The following is a 17,646-nucleotide window of genomic DNA, read 5'->3' as shown; positions in this document are numbered from 1 at the left end:
CAAGATAGTCTCTGGCCACATTCCCTTGGCATGCTAGGCTGGAGAGGAGGAGGAGGGGCCCACTGCCCGCCTGCCTGGGATTCCTGCCTCAGTCCCAACTCCAGAGAAGGGGGTGGGGGTGGGTGCCATGGGATGCGGACAGAAAGCGAGTAAAACAAGACCAGGACAAGTCACTGGCCAGCTCAGACGTGTTTGTATTTCTCTTTTCTTAGCTCAGTGAGTACTGGGTATGTGTCAAACTGCCAAATCCCCAATCACAAGTCCCCATGAACGGGCAGTGAGCTGGCATAATAAAACCCCTGACATCATCATTCCAGAAGCTTCAGAAGACTGCATATATAAGGGGCTGGCTGTAGCTGCGGCTGAAGGAGCTGACCAGCCAGCTGAGTCTCCACACTCACCTAGCCACCATGGACATCGCCATCCACCACCCTTGGATCCGCCGCTCCTTCTTTCCTCTTCACTCTCCCAGCCGCCTCTTTGACCAGTTCTTTGGTGAGCACCTGCTGGAGTCTGATCTCTTCCCAGCTTCTACTTCCCTGAGCCCCTTCTACCTTCGGCTGCCTTCATTTCTGCGGGCACCCAGCTGGATTGACACTGGGCTCTCAGAGGTAAGTCTCCCCTCTGCCAGGACAGGTGAGTTCATTCTGGAGCCTCCTGGAAGCGTCTCCATCCACTGTCCTTTTCCTCCTGGCCTAAATCTGACTAGGTCTAAGGGTCCCAAGTGTCTTAGGCTCTTGTATGTCCTGCAGTGAAGAAAGATGAGGTCCCTAGTTCCTCTCTTCCCCAGTCACCTGTTTGTATTCGATGCACCTCTGTATCCTATTTATTACATTTTTTCCATGTGTTACGAAGATCATTCTCTGTCCCATCTTCTAAGTAGGATGTCCCTTTCTGGTTTGGTTCATAATGATCTACAGGGAAAGAGCTGCCTTCATACCCCTTTGCTCACCTCTTCTAATACCTCACACTCCTGACAAATACTATCATCTCAAGTTCAAGAGCCAGGAGACAGTCCTACCTCACCCTGAGCTTTTCATCCCCGCAGCATGGAGCTGGAGACAGCAGCCACTATTTTCTTCCTTTCTATTCCCTCTTCTATGATTTTCTGGGTTTCTCAGGGCTATGACAGGGCACTGGCCTGGGTCCAAGCCTAATGAGGATAGAAGGTAGGTCAAGTTTAGGGACCCCCCTCCACTTGTCCTGAGAGGGTAGGAGAATGGGGCGAACAGATAAGATTGACAGAAGCTGTCACAGATAACACTCTGGTTTAAAAATATTCAAGAGTGAGTAAACAGGAGCCGAGTGGGCAAGGGCTTTGGAAGGACAATCGGAGCCAGCAGAACATTCCAGATTGAGTGGGTGGAAAACTTGGCAGAGACCTGAGTAAGAAGAAGGGGCTTTTGTCTCACAGACAAATGACAAGGCCAGACATTGGGTCAGAGAAGCAGCAGAAGCCATGCCCAGACCCATCCTTGTGATTTGTCCCCTGGGTGGCCTGTCTTCTTCCCTGTCCCTGTAAATAAAGTTTGGCCTGATGACCAAATGGTGTGCCTTGTCTACCACTGTAGTGGCTCCCCTGAACTAGAGAGTCATGCTTATTCAAAAAGGGATTTTTAGCTAAAAAGAGGAGAATAAACTACCTGGAAAGAAAGCAAGTCTGCGGAATGAGACTGTACTAGTGTTGTTCATATTCCTACTATCTTACTGTCTTCCCCTCCCCCACCTTGCTATTTCCAGATGCGTCTGGAGAAGGACAGATTCTCTGTCAACCTGGATGTGAAGCACTTCTCCCCAGAGGAACTCAAGGTCAAGGTGCTGGGAGATGTGATTGAGGTGCATGGCAAACATGAAGAGCGCCAGGTACGTAGCTGGCTTTCTCTTCTGCTCATTCCTCCAGTACATACTATATGCCAGAGACTGCCATCAGCCCCTGAGGCTGGCAGCATTCCAGTCCTAAGCCATAAGAGTCAAGAACAGGGATAAACCTGTTGCTGTTATTGTTGTTGTTGTTTTGGCCAGAGAAGTGATCTTTGTTGTTTGTTTTGATTTGATTGCCTCAGATGGGATAGATGGGATGTTAACTTCCCGTTTAAGCCTGTGGTTCTCAACCTTGACCACATTAGAATTGCCAAGGGAATTAAAAAAAAAAATCCCAATGCTCAGGCATATCCCAGGTCAGTTAAATCAGGATTTTTCAAAGCTCCCTAGGGGATTCTAATGTACAGTTAGTCAAGGCTGAAGACCACTGATTTATAAGTAGTGGTTGCTAGACATCTGATTGCTTTATATAATTACATTAACTGCATGCACTCGGAAGGCCCTTGAATTTTAGACTTTTCTTTCAGATGTTTTGGAATTCACTTCTCTTTAGCCCATCTTAATGCTGAACTACTTGCTTTGCCTAAGCTTCAGAGCTCTACTCAGCTCCTAATACCCTAGACCCATGTGGAAATCAGTTGAGAGCCTGTCTGGATAAATGCTTGAGATTCAGCAGGTGTAAAGGTTACGGTCAGAATTCTTCAGCCAAATTCTAAAGAATGGAATAGCTTTTCATTACTTTCTGGGAGAGTTTTTCAATGAGTTTGCTTCCTACCGAAGGCAGTGAAAGCTCGGAGTCCTTACCACTGGACCACCAGGGAATTCCCAACTCATAAACTTGTGCATCAAACAGTATAGTGTGAGGTCCTCAAGCTGTTTCAGTTTTGCTTGTATGATTCAACTTTAGATCAGAACCTCCCTGGAGGGAGTCTTTATTGTTGTTGCTGTTATTATTAGGTCTATTGGTCTGGAAACTTCTGGAACATTCCTGAAGAGTCAGGACAATTTCTGGGTTTCCTCAGGGACTCAAATCTTCAAAGCCGGATGATATTCCAAATCCTGTAGGCCCAAAAAACATTGATCTAAACCTCTGGGAAATACCCCTGAACATGTCCATGCCTGAGGGTTTAGAGAGCTATGAAATTTTGGCTGTTCAAACTTCTCAGACTCTCATTGGTAGGAGTGGCCACCTAGGCAATTTCATCTTAGCCCCAAACAGAACAGCTATTTAGCTTTCTCTCATGTTGCCATGCATTTGGCCACACCTAAGGGGAAGGAGGATGTCTGAGTTCTAGGCAAGTGATGCTATTTCCTGTTCTTATCTCTCTACCTCTTTCCTTATTCTCTTGGATTAGGATGAACATGGCTTCATCTCCCGGGAGTTCCACCGCAAATACCGGATCCCAGCTGATGTGGACCCTCTCACCATTACTTCATCCCTGTCATCTGATGGCATCCTCACTGTGAATGGACCAAGGAAACAGGCCTCCGGCCCTGAGCGCACCATTCCCATCACCCGTGAAGAGAAACCTGCTGTCACTGCAGCCCCCAAGAAGTAGCTGCCCTTTCTCTAACTGCATTTTTTAAAACAAGAAAATTTCCCCACCAGTAAATGAAAATCTTGTGACTAGTGCTGAAGCTTATTAATGCTAATAATAAGCAGGCCCAAATTTGGCAGGCCCAAATTATTAAGCTAATAAATATCATTCAGCAACAGATAACTGTCTCGTGTTTGAATATTTTGTAATAATGATCACATATGATTTAGGGGACTCCAGGGATATTAGAGTCAGAATGACTGTTTCCAGCGTTTACTCATGGGATAAATTTAGCAAGTCACTTAAGCTTTATGGTCTTTAGGTCTTCCATTTATAACATGGGGTACTGATTTGTACACTAGTTGTAAGGAGTAAATTAAGGAGAAGAAGTAGGTAAAGCCCTTAGCAGAGTTCAAGGAATATTAGTTCCTCTCCTCCCTCTTTGATTTTGGCCCTCAGGTCCAATAACAAATCTGAATGAGGTCTGGATGACGGTGCATAAAAGGCCTTAGTGCGTCTCTGAAATTAATCATGTCACCAGGGAGGAGATGGTGTCCTCAACTTTGACATTTTGCTACTGATAAGCATTGCCTTCAGCTGATTCACAAGGTGGACAGGTGATTATCACAATAGGACTGGTGATTATCACCAAACAAGCCTCTCAGGTGTAGTCCCTTAATTAGCCAGTAAACACCTATTAAAATTTAGACTGGGAAATAGGGCTTCCCTGGTGGCGCAGTGGTTGAGAATCTGCCTGTTAATGCAGGGGACACAGGTTCGAGCCTTGGTCTGGGAAGATCCCACATGCCGCGCAGCGACTAGGCCCGTGAGCCACAATTACTGAGCCTGCGCGTCTGGAGCCTGTGCTCCGCAACAAGAGAGGCCGCGATAGTGAGAGGCCCGCGCACCGCGAAGAAGAGTGGACCCCGCTTGCCGCAACTAGAGAAAGCCCTCGCACAGAAACGAAGACCCAACACAGCCAAAAATACATAAATAAATAAATTAAAAAAAAAAAAACAAAAAAACTTAGACTGGGAAATATACAATCCATTGACCCACAATTTAAAAAGGTTAACTTTTGTTTTTTATTTATTTTTAAATATTTATTTATTTAAGCCACTCTGGGTCTTAGTTGTGGCACATGGGATCTTTAGTTGCAACATGTGGGCTCTTAGTTGTGGCATGCATGTGGGATCTAGTTCCCCAACCGGGATCGGAACCTGGGCCCCCTGCATTGGGAGTGTGGATTTTTACCCACTGGACCACCAGGGAAGTCCCTTATTTTTTTTATTTTTTAAATTTTATTGAAGTATAGTTGATTTATTATACAATGTTGTGTTAATTTCTGCTCTTCAGCAAAGTGACTCAGTTATCCACATGTGCATATATATTTTCATATTCTTTTCCATTATGGTTCACCACAGGATATTGAATATAGTTCCCTGTGCTATATGGTAGAACCTTGTTGTTTATCCATCCTATATATAATAGTTTGCTATTCCCAAACTCCCAATCCTTTCCTCCCCCATCCCCCCACCACAGGCAACCACAAGTCTGTTCTCTATGTCTGTGAGTCTGTTTCTGTTTCGTAGGTATGTTCATTTGTGTCATATTTTAGTTTTTTTTTTTCTTTTTTTGGCCGCACCACGCGGCATGTAGGATCTTAGTTCCCCTACCAGGGATCAAACCTGCACCCCCTGCATTGGAAGCATGGAGTCTTAACCACTGGACCACCAGGAAAGTCCCTTTTTATTATTTATTTATTTATTTATTTATTTATTTATTGGTGTGTCATATTTTAGACTCCACATATAAGTCATATCGTATGGTATTTGTCTTTAAAAGGTTTAAGAATTACAGTGAATAACAACAGATCAATAAGTGATTATATTATTTAGCTTAAACAAAGACATACTGCTCTACAGAAACACCTCTATTTCACTTTTGTGAGTCTAGACAAACTTCTGATTCAATTAATGAAAAATAGCCCTGGTATAAATGTTTAGAGACAACTCTTATTTTTTCTGCACCCTCTTCCAGCTGATTTCTGATTTCTAACAAGGACTCTTACCTTCACAAAGCCTACAGTTTGGGGATTGGCCATGCTTTTAAAATATGACACTAGAAACAATTGTTGAAAGTTTTTATGTTGCAGGGGTGTGGAGCTAGGACAATATACATTGCAAATCTATACAGGTTCAAAATGTTTTCTCTTAAAAAACAACTTCCTAATAGTCTGAAATGCTGTGATCTAGCCACAAGTCAGATTTCTCTAAATTTAGAGCCAATTTTTATGGCGGTGTAGCAGACATTGTTGGCTGCCTAAGTAACCTATTTACCACCTTCAGTCTTGCCAACAGCACCCCAGATTGGTTTAGGTATCCACTATATTCTTCCTAGCTATGTGCTTCAGGAAAGTGAAGGGTTCCCCCAAGCTCCAGTCAGAGTTGGTCTAAATCAATCATGGAAATTCCCTTCCTTCCTGTAGGGAATCCTGTAGGGATTAGTCTTGAAAGGGCTACAACCCAATTATGATCAATGAGACAGGAGGGAAATTCGCTATAGATGCTTCTAGAAAAGCTTTTTACCTTTAAAAAGACTTGCCAAAAAAGAGAGAGGGAGGGAGGGAAGAGGGAGAGGGAGAGAGACAGCGAGGAAGAGAGAGACAGAGACAGAGAGAGAGATTTATTTTTTTTCTTCCTCTGCATGTTGGAGCATGAGAATGTGATACTCAGATTGCTGTAGGCATCTTGAAACCATGAGGGAGCATCCATGATATACTGACGATGGCTGAGCAAGAAGATGGTAAGACTCCGAGACCTTGATGGATCATTGAACTGCTTAACTGGGCAACTTTAGAGCTTCCTTACTTCAGAATGTCTTATTACATCTTGTTTTTGTATAATCTTTTTTGATGAGGGTTTTATGTTACTGGTATGCAAAAACACCTTAACTGATTGAGGCTGAATTAAGTAGTGTAAAAGACTGAAGAATGCCCTGGAAACCATGTGTCAGCTTTAATCATTTTAGTGAATTACCAGATTTCTCAAGCAGACATAATCTTTTTTTTTTTTTAATTTTTATTTATTTATGGCTGTGTTGGGTCTTCGTTTCTGTGCAAGGGCTTTCTCCAGTTGTGGCAAGCAGGGGCCACTCTTCATCGCGGTGCGCGGGCCTCTCACTATCGCGGCCTCTCTTGTTGCGGAGCACAGGCTCCAGACGCGCAGGCTCAGTAATTGTGGCTCACAGGCCCAGTTGCTCCGCGGCATGTGGGATCTTCCCAGACCAGGGCTCGAACCCGTGTCCCCTGAATTGGCAGGCAGATTCTCAACCACTGCGCCACCAGGGAAGCCCAGCCCTAGGTAACCTCTAGTCTACATTCTTTCTCTATGTATTTGCCTATTTTGGACATTTCATATAAGTGGACATTTCATACAATACGTGGCCCTATGTGACTAGCTTCTTTCACTTAGCAGAATGTTTTAAAGTATCCTCCATACGGTTGCATGTATCAGTACTTCACTCCTTTCTACTGCCAAATAATATTTCTTTACATGGATCTACTGCATTTTATTTACCCATTCATCAATTGATGGACATTTGAGTTACTTCCACTTTTTGTCTATTATGAATAATGCTGCTATGAACATTCATGTACTAGTTTTTGTGTGGACATGTTTTCATTTCTCTTGAGTATGTATCTAGGAGTGGAATTGCTGGATTATATGGTAACTTTCCATCTAGGCTTTTGAGGTACTGTCAGACTATTTTCCAAGGCAGCTGCCCATTTTTTTAAAAAATTAATTTATTTTATTTTTATTTATTTTTGGCTGTGTTGGGTCTTTGTTGCTGTGCGTGGGCCTTCTCTAGTTGTGGCCAGCGGGGGCCACTCTTGGTTGCGGTGCCCAGGCTTCACTGCGGTGGCTTCTCTTGTTGCGGAGCACGGGCTCTAGGCATGCAGGCTTCAGTAGTTGTGGCTCGTGGGCTCTAGAGCACAAGCTCAGTAACTGTGGCGTACGGGCTCAGCTGCTCCGCAGCATGTGGGATCTTCCCGGACCAGGGCTCAAACCAATGTCCCTTGCATTGGCAGGCAGATTCTTAACCACTGCGCCACCAGGGAAGCCCAGCTGCCCATTTAAAATTCCCACCAGCAGTGTATGAGGGTTCCAACCTCTCAATATCCTCACCAACAGTTATAATTATTTATCTTTTTGGTTATAGCCATCCTAGTGGGTGTCTGACTGAATTCTTAATGGTTTATAGGACTTAGCAAGGTTAAGAGGGAAGAAAATGCATCTAGAAGGGGGAACAGCATGAAGTGCCCAGGCAGGTATTGATATTTATGTTTGGTTGGAGCACTAGATATATGAGAGGGAATGTGGGAGATGAGGAATAAGAGTCAGAAAGTAGAGAAAACTCTGCTAAGGAGTTTGAAATTTATGTTGAAGGCTATAAAAGCCAGTGAAAGATTTTAACCAAGTGAGTAGCATGATCCACTCTGCATTTTTAGACTTAATCTGGGAGCAATATAGAGATTGATAAATAGAGACCAAAATGGAAAATAGAGACATCAACCAAAAGGGTAAGAGTGAGAAATAATGGGAAAGTGGAATATGGCAAAGGCGATAGAGATGTAAAAAAGAGGGACATAATCAAGACATAATGTGGAGATAGAATTTATAGGGCTTGGTATCTGTTTTAATGGGAAGGATGAGAAAGGGGGATTCAAAATAATTCCTTGCTTTCTGTTTTTGACAACTGTGTGAATTTATTATGCAATATGTAATATTAAAAATAAGAAAGAGTGGTTAAGACACATAAAAGAAAACTATGGAATTCACCAAGATATGAAATATATAAGATGGACAAATTTGAGACTGAAGATTATGAACTCAGTTGTAGGTATCAGGAAATTACCTCAACCATATATGAAAAACCCACAGCTAACATCATACTCAATGGTGAAGATTGAAAGCCTTTCCTCTAAGACTAGGATCAAGACAGGGATGTCCACTTTTACCACTTCTGTTCAATATATTATTGCAAGTTCTAGCCAGAGCAATTAGGCAAGAAAAAGAAAAGCATCCAAGTTGGACAGAAACAAGTAAAACTATTTCTACTTACAAAAGACATGATCTTACATATAGAAAACCCTAAAGATTTCGCCAAAAAAATAAATTAGAACTAATGAACAAGTTCAGCAACATTGCAGGATATAAAACCAACACACAAAAATTAGTTGCATTTCTATACACTAACAATGAATAATCCAAAAAGGAAATTAAGAAAACAATTCCATTTACAATAGCATCAAGAAGAATAAAATATTCAAGGAATAGTCGAGGAATAACCTCGACTAAGGAGGCAAAAAACTTGTACACTAAAAACTATAAGACACTGCTAAAATAAATTAAAGAAGACATAAATGGAAAGACATCTATGTTCACGGATTGGAAAACTTAATATTGTTAAGATATCAATACTAGCTAAAGTGATCTACAGATTCAAAGCAATTCTTATCAAAATTCCAATAATATTTTTTGCAGAGATAGAAAATTCCACCCTAAAATTCACATGGAATCTCAAGGGACCCTGAATTAGCCAAAACCATCTTGAAAAAGGAAAAAATTTGGGAGATTCACACTTCCTGATTTCAGAACTTATTACAAAAGTACAATAATCAAAAAAGTGTGGTACTGGCATAAAGGCAGACATAGACCAAGGAATAGAATAGAGAGCCCAGAAATAATCTCTTGCATATATAGTAAAATGATTATTGACAAATGCACCAAGACCATTCAATGGGGGAAAGGACGGTCTTTTCAACACATGGTGCTGGGAAAACTGGATATCCACATGCAAAAGAATGAAATTAGACCCTTACCTTATATAATATACAAAAATTAACTCAAAAAAGATCAAACACCTAATCATAAGAGCTAAAAGAAGAAAACAAAGAGACAAAGCTTCATGACATTGATTTTAGCAATGATTTATTGGATATGACACCAGAAGTTTAGGCAATAAAAGAAAAAATAGATAAATTGGACTTCATCAAAACTGAAAACTTTTGTGCATCAAAGGACACTATCAAGAGAGTGAAAGGACAACCTACAGAATGAGAGAAAATATTTGCCAATCATATAGTATCTGATTAGGGATTAGTATCCAGAATATATAAAGATATATAAAGAACACCTACAACTCAACAACAAAAAGGCAAACAACACAATTCAAAAATGAGCAAAGGACTTGAATAAACATTTCTCCAAAGACAACATACAAATAACTGATAAGCACATGAAAAGATGCTCAAGATCACTAGCCATTAGGAAAATACAAATCAAAACCACAGCGGGACAGCATTTTACACCCACTAGGATGGCTATTATAAAATGAAAACAAACAAACAAAACACCAGAAAATAAGTGTTGGTAAAGATGTGGAGAAATTGGAACCCTTGTGCATTACTGGTAGGAATGTAAAAAAGTGCAGCCATTATGGAAAACTGGCATTTCCAAACTGTTAAACAGAATTACCATATGATCTGGCAATTCCACTTCTGGGTATATACACAAAAGAATTGAAGGCAGGGATTCAAACAAATATTTGTGCACCAATGTTCATAGCAGCATTATTCACACTAGCCAAAAGGTGAAAACAACCCAAGTGTCTATTAACAAATGAATAGAGAAGCAAAATGTGGTATTATACATACAATGGAGTATGACTTAGTCTTAAAAAGGATACATGCTGTAACATGGATGAACCTTGAAAACATGCTGAGTGAAATAAGCTAGAGACAAAAAGAAAAATATTGTATTATTCCACTTATATGAGGTACTTATAATAGGCAAATTCATAGAGACAGAAAATAGAGTAGAGGTTACCAGGGACAAAAGAGGGGAATGAGGAATTATTGCTTAATTGGTACAGAGTATCAGTTTGTGATGATGAAAAAGTTCTGGAAACGGATAGTGGTGATGGTTGCACAACATTGTGAATGTATTTAATGCCACTGAATTGTATACTTAAAAACAGTTAAACCATTTTTTAAAATTAATTAATTAAGTTTGTTTTTGGCTGCATTGGGTCTTCATTGCTGCAGGTGGGCTTTCTCTAGTTGCAGCGAGCTGGGGCTACTCTTCGTTACGGTGTGTGGGCCTCTCATTGCGGTGGCTTCTCTCGTTGCGAAGCATGGGCTCTAGGTGTGCGGGCTTCAGCAGCTGTGGTACGCAGGCTCAGCAGTTGTGGCTCGTGGGCTTAGCTGCTCCATGGCATGTGGGATCTTCCTGGGCCAGAGCTTGAACCCGTGTCCCCTGCATTGGCAGGCGGATTCTTAACCACTGCACCACCAGGAGAGTCCCAAAATGGTACATTTTATGTTATGTATATTTTATCACAATAAAAGATATGCTGAATCAGGCTCCCGGACTTCAGACTATACTACAAAGCTACAGTAATCAAGACAGTATGATACTGGCACAGAAACAGAAATACAGATCAATGGAACGGGATAGAAAGCCCAGAGATAAACCCACGCACATATGGTCACCTTATCTTTGATAAAGGAGGCAAGAATATACAATGGAGAAAAGACAGCCTCTTCAATAAGTGGTGCTGGGAAAACTGGACAGCTACATGTAAAAGTATGAAATTAGAACACTCCCTAACACCATACACAAAAAGAAACTCAAAATGGATTAAAGACCTAAATGTAAGGCCAGGCACTATAAAACTCTTAGAGGAAAACATAGGCAGAACACTCTATGACATACATCACAGCAAGATCCTTTTTGACCCAGCTCCTAGAAAAATGGAAATTAAAAAAAAAACAAAAACAAATGGGACCTAATGAAACTTAAAAGCTTTTGCACAGCAAAGGAAACCATAAACAACACAAAAAGACAACCCTCAGAATGGGAGAAAATATTTGCAAATGAAGCAACTGACAAAGGATTAATCTCCAAAATTTACAAGCAGCTCATGCAGCTCAATATAAAAAAAAACAAACAACCCACTCCAAAAATGGGCAGAAGACCTAAATAGACATTTCTCTAAAGAAGATATACAGATTGCCAACAAACACATGAAAGGATGCTCGACATCACTAATCATTAGAGAAATGCAAATCAAAACTACAATGATGTATCACTTCATACCAGTCAGAATGGCCATCATCAAAAAATCTACAAACAAGAAATGCTGGAGAGGGTGTGGAGAAAAGGGAACACTCTTGCACTGTTGGTGGGAATGTAAATTGATACAGCCACTATGGAGAACAGTATGGAGGTTCCTTAAAAAACTAAAAATAGAACTACCATATGACCCAGCAATCCCACTACTGGGCATATATCCTGAGAAAACCATAATTCAAAAAGAGTCATGTACCACAACGTTCACTGCAGTTCTATTTACAATAGCCAGGACATGGAAGCAACCTAAGTGTCCATCGACAGATGAATGGATAAAGAAGATGTGGCTCATATATACAATGGAATATTACTCAGCCATAAAAAGAAACGAAATTGAGTTACTTGTAGGGAGGTAGATGGACATAGAGTCTGTCATACAGAGTAAAGTAAGTCAGAAAGAGAAAAACAAATACTGTATGCTAACACATATATATGGAATCTAAAAAAAAAAAAAAAGTTCTGAAGAACCTAGGGGCAGGACAGGAATAAAGATGCAGATGTAGAGAATGGACTTGAGGACATGGGGAGTGGGAAGGGTAAGCTGGGCTGAAGTGAGAGAGTGGCATGGACATATATACACTACCAAATGTAAAATAGATAGCTAGTGGGAAGCAGCAGCATAGCACAGGGAGATCAGCTCGGTGCTTTGTGACCATCTAGAGGGGTGGGATAGGGATGGTGGGAGGGAGACGCAAGAGGGAGGAGATATGGGGATATATGTGTATGTATAGCTGATTCACTTTGATATAAAGTAGAAACTAACACACCATTGTAAACCAATTATACTCCAATAAAGATGTTAAAAAAATATGCTGGATACCTAGGGTATAGGACAGATATATAACATATAAACTTAAAACATGTGCCTATAAAATATTTATATTGCAAGAACACACACCAATGAATTATTAGTATTAATAAGAGACAACTCAAATTCTAAAGTTGATCTGACAATACAATGCAATTTCCATCAATATCCTAACAGTATCTTTTTGTGGAACTTGACAAGTTGATCCTAAAATTTATATTGAAATGCAAAGGGTCAAAAATAGCTAAGACCCTCTTGAAGAAAAACAAGGTAAAATAATTTGATCTACTGGATATTAAGACTTATACAATTATCATAATTAAGATAGTGAGGTAATTAAGCCATTGTAGCTAAGATGGGATTAAAAAAAATGACAAATAGGCCAATGGAATGTAAGAGAGCCCAGAAACAGTTCTAAGTATACACAGAGAGTTGATTTATAATAAAAATGGCTTTGAAGAGCAGTGAAGAAAGTATGGTCTTTTTAATAACTAATATGGGGACAACTGGATAGCCATACAGAAAAAAAAAAAAACTTTGTCAGTACCTAACATCATATATAACATAAATTCCATATTTATACCCGTAACATAAAATAATGACGGTTTGGAAGGTAATATATGGGAGATATCTCCCAAATATTATATTGTTATCTTAAACAGGAGACCAAAAAGATTGGAAAATACTGATGTTTAGCCACGTTAAGACTATTGTCTCCCAGGGTTCACCAACCCTAAACTATTCACAACCTTTTTTCAATCGCTGCCAGTTCCCCACAATGAAAGACCCACCTTAAACCAGCTGAGTCATCCCAAATTCCTAAAAATACCCTACCCTAACATCGCCCTTTTCAATCATTATCAAGACTGTGTCAAGTTGAGGTTCTTCCTTGCTAAAGGCTTAATAAATAACTCAGTTTTGTTTGATCAAGTTTTCTTCGGTGACTTTTGTGGGGGAGTAAAAAATGGACAGTCCTTATCTCTTTTTAGATATCAACTGAAATATTTATAGATGAAATGATACAATTTCTGAGAAAAATTTAAAAATAGAGAAAGTAGATAGGGATAGATAAGATTGGTTATAACCATTGTTGAAGGTGGGTAATGGTACATGGGAGTTCATTATACTATTCTGTCTACTTTTGTATGTTTTAAATCTTCTATAATAATAAAAACAGTATTTTTCTTTTTCTAGTCCTTAAAAGGGGATATATTCATTAAGGTCACAGTAAATGTAAACTATCTGACCATGACTACCACGCTCACATCCAGAAAGCATCTAGCCACATGCATCCTAAGTCATGATGGATTTTGCAGTTCTGCCCCTGATGGAAGGCAAGGAAAAGCAGAGTGGCTGTAGATTTGAGAGAAATAATTCTTTTTAATGCCTTCCTACAACACCCGTAACGTAGACCTAAGAGTAGAAATAATTAACTTAAATTTGACATCTAAATCTTGGTTTAAAAAAAAAAAAGGAATAGAGAATATTTTTTTTTGTGCCTTATTTATTCAGAGAGTAAAATTGTGCTACAGTCAGCTAAATTCTTAGTTGTTCTTAGAATGTGCTCCTTCCTACATTCTACACTGGAAAAATGAACCTTCTTATTCTTTCTTAGAATCATGGACTCTGAAATTGGCAGTTATTAGGATTCCACACACACACAGAGTGATGCTCAGTTTGAGGCTCTGAATAGCTACTCATGTAAGTTGACTTTTCTGTGCATTTGTATGCAGGAGGAACCAGCTCAGGTTGATGTCCTGGGAACCAGTGAGGCTCTCGCTTAAACCCTGAGGGAAGAGAAAAGAGAAGGAGTCTTAGTAACCAATCTCATTCTTATTTCTGAGGGAATAGACAGTGAGGGAAGAGACAGTGAATCCTGTCAAAATTGAGAAAACAGAGAAATCATTCACTCATTCATTCACTTATTCACTCATTCAATTTACTTTTATTTGTGTTCCTTCTATGTTCCAAGCACTGAGTTAGGTCCTGAGAATATAAGAATTAAAAAGAATAGTCCACCTACTATGGGTTGAAAGTGGTATTTTGTTGTTGTAGCTCGTATCATATGTCGTTTCAAAATAGTGTCCAAACTGCAAAGAAAAAGTAGTAGATTAAAAATACAGGAGTCTATAACCAATACTGGGAAATACAGGACACAATGACATGAATTCTAACAGGCTCTGTCATATTTTAGATTGACTATAAGTCTATATGTCATTAGCCTATATCCTACTAATGTTCATATCCTTTGTTGGTTTGTTTGTTTAGGAGATTTAAGGGCAAGATGCAGATAAACAACAAGTCTAGGTAGGCAGGGACCAGGGAAGAAGCTACCCTGAGTCAGAAGACATTATATATATATATATATATATATATATATATATATATATATTTCTGTAGATTGATGAAGTTCAAAGAGAAGCAAGAGAAAAAGCATGCTACCCATCCTTTCATTACCTTACAATAATATAATGGTCAACTTGATAGTAAAGTGGGATAGGCATTCCAGCTGAGGACTGTTGCCCTTTCCCAACCACTCAACGAACAGAAGTCTGAGAGATCTCAGCATTGGAAGTTATCAGATTTCTGCCTCTCAAATGGACATATTCTAACAGAAGGAAACAAAGAAGAGAAAGTTCGATTACCTGGGAATGCAAGGGTTTGGGCTGCACGATATTCTTTAGGTCATATCTTTCCTGGTTCCAGTTGCCCATGAGGGTACGGTTCGAATAGGCATCTTCATTAGTGGTGCACCTCCATCCATACTGGAAAAACTTGGACATATCATTCCAATCTGTCCACACTTCAGCATGGCCATCTGCATTAATGAGGCTGCCACAGTGTGGGTTTGTAAGGAAAGAGGTGAGGAACTGTCTCTGGGAAAAGGCAGAAATAGAAAAGCTTGTTGCACAAACCAGAGAGCAGAAAAGGCATCCCATTCTCTTCCTTCGCCAAGCATAACATAACACCTTCTAAGAATCTAGGCTTTCCTCCCAGTTTAATTGTTGTGGTTCTATTTCTTTCTCTCCAAGTTCCTGAATCCTTTGGCCTGCCCTCTCAATCAGCAGTAGTAGGTGACTATATAGATTAAATGTCCCCCCCGCAAAAGACAGGAGAACTTCAGTACCCCCAATACTATATGGAGAACTAGAAAATGTTCTGGTAATTTTGAGATGTAGGAATTTAAGGACTAAGAGTATTGCTATCGTCAAAGAGAACAGGGAGAAATGAGAGTTGGGTAACTAGATAATACAATAAATGATCAATAAATGATAGTTTCCTTCCTTCTGGGCCCAGATCAAATGCCACTTCTCAGGATGTGGCATTCCCTTTTCATGATGCCTTCCCTCAAGTTAACTTCTCTTTCACTTATCTCACACAGAACTTTATGTTCACATCTTTATATATTTATAACTTTATACCATATGTTAGAGTTCTTCAAGGAAGTGTGGAATCTCCTACACTGATCCCTTGAGGACACGATCTGTGTCTTTTTCATTACCATATCCTCTCCTTCTGTCTACCCTCCTAATCAACAGTACTTTGCACATACCAGATGACAAATGTCTGAATTTCAATTTTTTGTAAGTAATCAGAAGCCTAACCATGTTTACTTTTGGTTAAAAGATGAGTCTGGTCCCTTGGCTTAGGAGCAAGACAATACCTTCCCTGAAGCTGAGTAATTTGAAGTCGAGGAGCTTGTGTTGTTTGAAGATTTTATAGTAGAGTGACAGAAAACCTTACTCTGCCGTTCCATGTTCTTTAAAGGAAGAGATGTTACCAAACCTGGCCCTCCCAGTTCTCCAAGCAAAGAAAGAATATAGATCACCCAGATCACCAGATGGCCATGATTTGGGAGTCACCACCCACCCACCTTTCCACAGGTAGAGACAAAGCCAACACTGTAGGTTTAAAGGTAACTGCCCTCACACCATGTGCCTTTGTGAAGATAGATGCACACACTGATGTCAACAAACAGCATGATGACTAAAGAGTAGCTGGTCCTACGAAGTCCAACAGGCCGAGTACTCAGACTGCAAACCAAGATGACACCGTCCCTGGGGCTGTAAGGACAGACATCACCACCCACTCAGTTGTCCAAGCCTGAAACCTGGGGCTTACCTTAGACTCTGATTTCTCTTTCAACTCCCTACATCCATTCTCAATCACTAGGTCTTGTTGATTTATGAATCAGTTCACTACCCTCCATCTCCACTGCCAAGTTCCAATTCAGATCACTATCAGCCTTAGTTTCCATTACTGCAGTAGCCTTCTCTCTGACCGCCTTGCCATCAGCCTTTTTCTCCTCCTATCATTTCTCCATAGGAAAGCAGAATTTTTGAAAACGAAAATCTAATTGTGTCATCTTCCTATGTAAAATCTTTCACTGGCTGGCCACTGTTTTCAGAGCAAGGTTCAAGGTTGTTAAAATGTCTATATGACCTGGTCCCTGCTTAACTTTTCCGTCTCATCTGTTACCCACTCTCCCTCAAAGTACATTTCAGCCAAACTCAGCTGTTGTGTTTTTCCATCATGCTTTTGCGTATATTGTTCCTTCTGCCTCTTCACTCCTCTTGACTCAGGTAAGGTGTACTTTCCTCCCTTTAGCTTTCAACCCAGGTGCACTTCATCCAGGGAATCTTTCCACTTAACCCCCAGACTTGGTAAGGTTCCCCTCTGTGTGCTCCCACAGCACCCTGAATTACTCCATGCATAGCACTGCACCCCACTAAATCAGAACTGCCTCTTTTGCTGTGCATCTTCCACCAGACTACGAGCTCGGTGAAATCACAGGCCACATCTTGTTCCTCCATATATCTAACCGCTCTCACAGGCCTGACCCATAACGGACACTCAACATTTCTTGAATGAATAAAAGGTAGGAAATAGAAGCACCTGGAGAAATTCCGAACAGCAGTAACAATGGGTTGCAGTCATTTCGGATGAGATGAAGGCTGTGAGAAAATCCTCTGTGTCAGGATGCAGGACACAGCCCAACCTCTTCTTGGCCTCAGCCCGGCCCTGTTTCCTTCACTCAGAACTCGCCTCACCTTCGACCTGTCCCTCAGCACTAGTGACTGCTTGTGACCTCATGTAGGTGTGACGAAGTCGCTCAGGGCTCAAAGGCATCTATTTTAACACTTCCGATAGGGTGAGGGAGTGAGGGGACGGGGTGGTCGGTGTATCGCTTTTGCACTCATGGCTATTTTCCTCCTCGGATGTCGCTGCACCACACTGTCAAGACAACCGGGCGCTCTGGAGCGTCATCAACCAGCGACGGGCG

The 17,646-nt window shown here is 40.6% G+C and overlaps 2 protein-coding genes across 3 annotated transcripts; one reads left to right on the top strand and one right to left on the bottom strand.

The window, feature by feature from the left end:
• Nucleotides 1–22: 22 nt before the first annotated feature.
• CRYAB (crystallin alpha B) lies at nucleotides 23–3,542 on the top strand. The gene is made up of 3 exons (XM_082476924.1): nucleotides 23–611; nucleotides 1,741–1,863; nucleotides 3,177–3,542. Exons 1-3 carry the CDS (start codon nucleotides 411–413, stop codon nucleotides 3,378–3,380), a joined length of 528 nt encoding a protein of 175 aa, XP_082333050.1. The 5' UTR covers nucleotides 23–410; the 3' UTR covers nucleotides 3,381–3,542.
• A 9,751-nt stretch (nucleotides 3,543–13,293) lies between these two features.
• CFAP68 (cilia and flagella associated protein 68) lies at nucleotides 13,294–17,615 on the bottom strand. Of its 2 annotated transcripts, none has more exons than XM_082476925.1 (4): nucleotides 17,259–17,615; nucleotides 15,008–15,238; nucleotides 14,386–14,452; nucleotides 13,294–14,149 (listed from the first exon to the last, which is right to left on the bottom strand). In XM_082476925.1, exons 1-4 carry the CDS (start codon nucleotides 17,298–17,300, stop codon nucleotides 13,980–13,982), a joined length of 510 nt encoding a protein of 169 aa, XP_082333051.1. In that variant the 5' UTR covers nucleotides 17,301–17,615; the 3' UTR covers nucleotides 13,294–13,979. The 2 variants fall into 2 exon arrangements, with proteins under 2 accessions (XP_082333051.1, XP_082333052.1); XM_082476926.1 differs by lacking the exon at nucleotides 17,259–17,615 and adding an exon at nucleotides 16,027–17,182.
• Nucleotides 17,616–17,646: the final 31 nt, after the last annotated feature.

The sequence above is a fragment of the Balaenoptera physalus genome (genome assembly GCF_965194825.1).
Source record: "Balaenoptera physalus genome assembly, chromosome: 10".
Classification (NCBI taxonomy): Eukaryota; Metazoa; Chordata; class Mammalia; order Artiodactyla; family Balaenopteridae; genus Balaenoptera; species Balaenoptera physalus.
The sequence above is the reverse complement of the archived record's forward strand: the minus strand, read 5'-3'. Positions and strand labels throughout refer to the sequence as shown.

Bases quoted from the DNA above. Each gene is read 5' to 3' on its own strand.
- CRYAB (XM_082476924.1), top strand. From the start codon at position 411: ATGGACATCGCCATCCACCACCCTTGGATCCGCCGCTCCTTCTTTCCT. The intron at 612-1,740 runs GTAAGTCTCCCC...TGCTATTTCCAG, and splicing joins TTGACACTGGGCTCTCAGAG to ATGCGTCTGGAGAAGGACAG. The intron at 1,864-3,176 runs GTACGTAGCTGG...CTCTTGGATTAG, and splicing joins GCAAACATGAAGAGCGCCAG to GATGAACATGGCTTCATCTC.
- CFAP68 (XM_082476926.1), bottom strand. From the start codon at position 16,119: ATGGAACGGCAGAGTAAGGTTTTCTGTCACTCTACTATAAAATCTTCA. The intron at 15,239-16,026 runs GTATTGTCTTGC...GCCTTTTCCCAG, and splicing joins ATTACTCAGCTTCAGGGAAG to AGACAGTTCCTCACCTCTTT. The intron at 14,453-15,007 runs GTAATCGAACTT...TTTTCTTTGCAG, and splicing joins CCAAACCCTTGCATTCCCAG to TTTGGACACTATTTTGAAAC.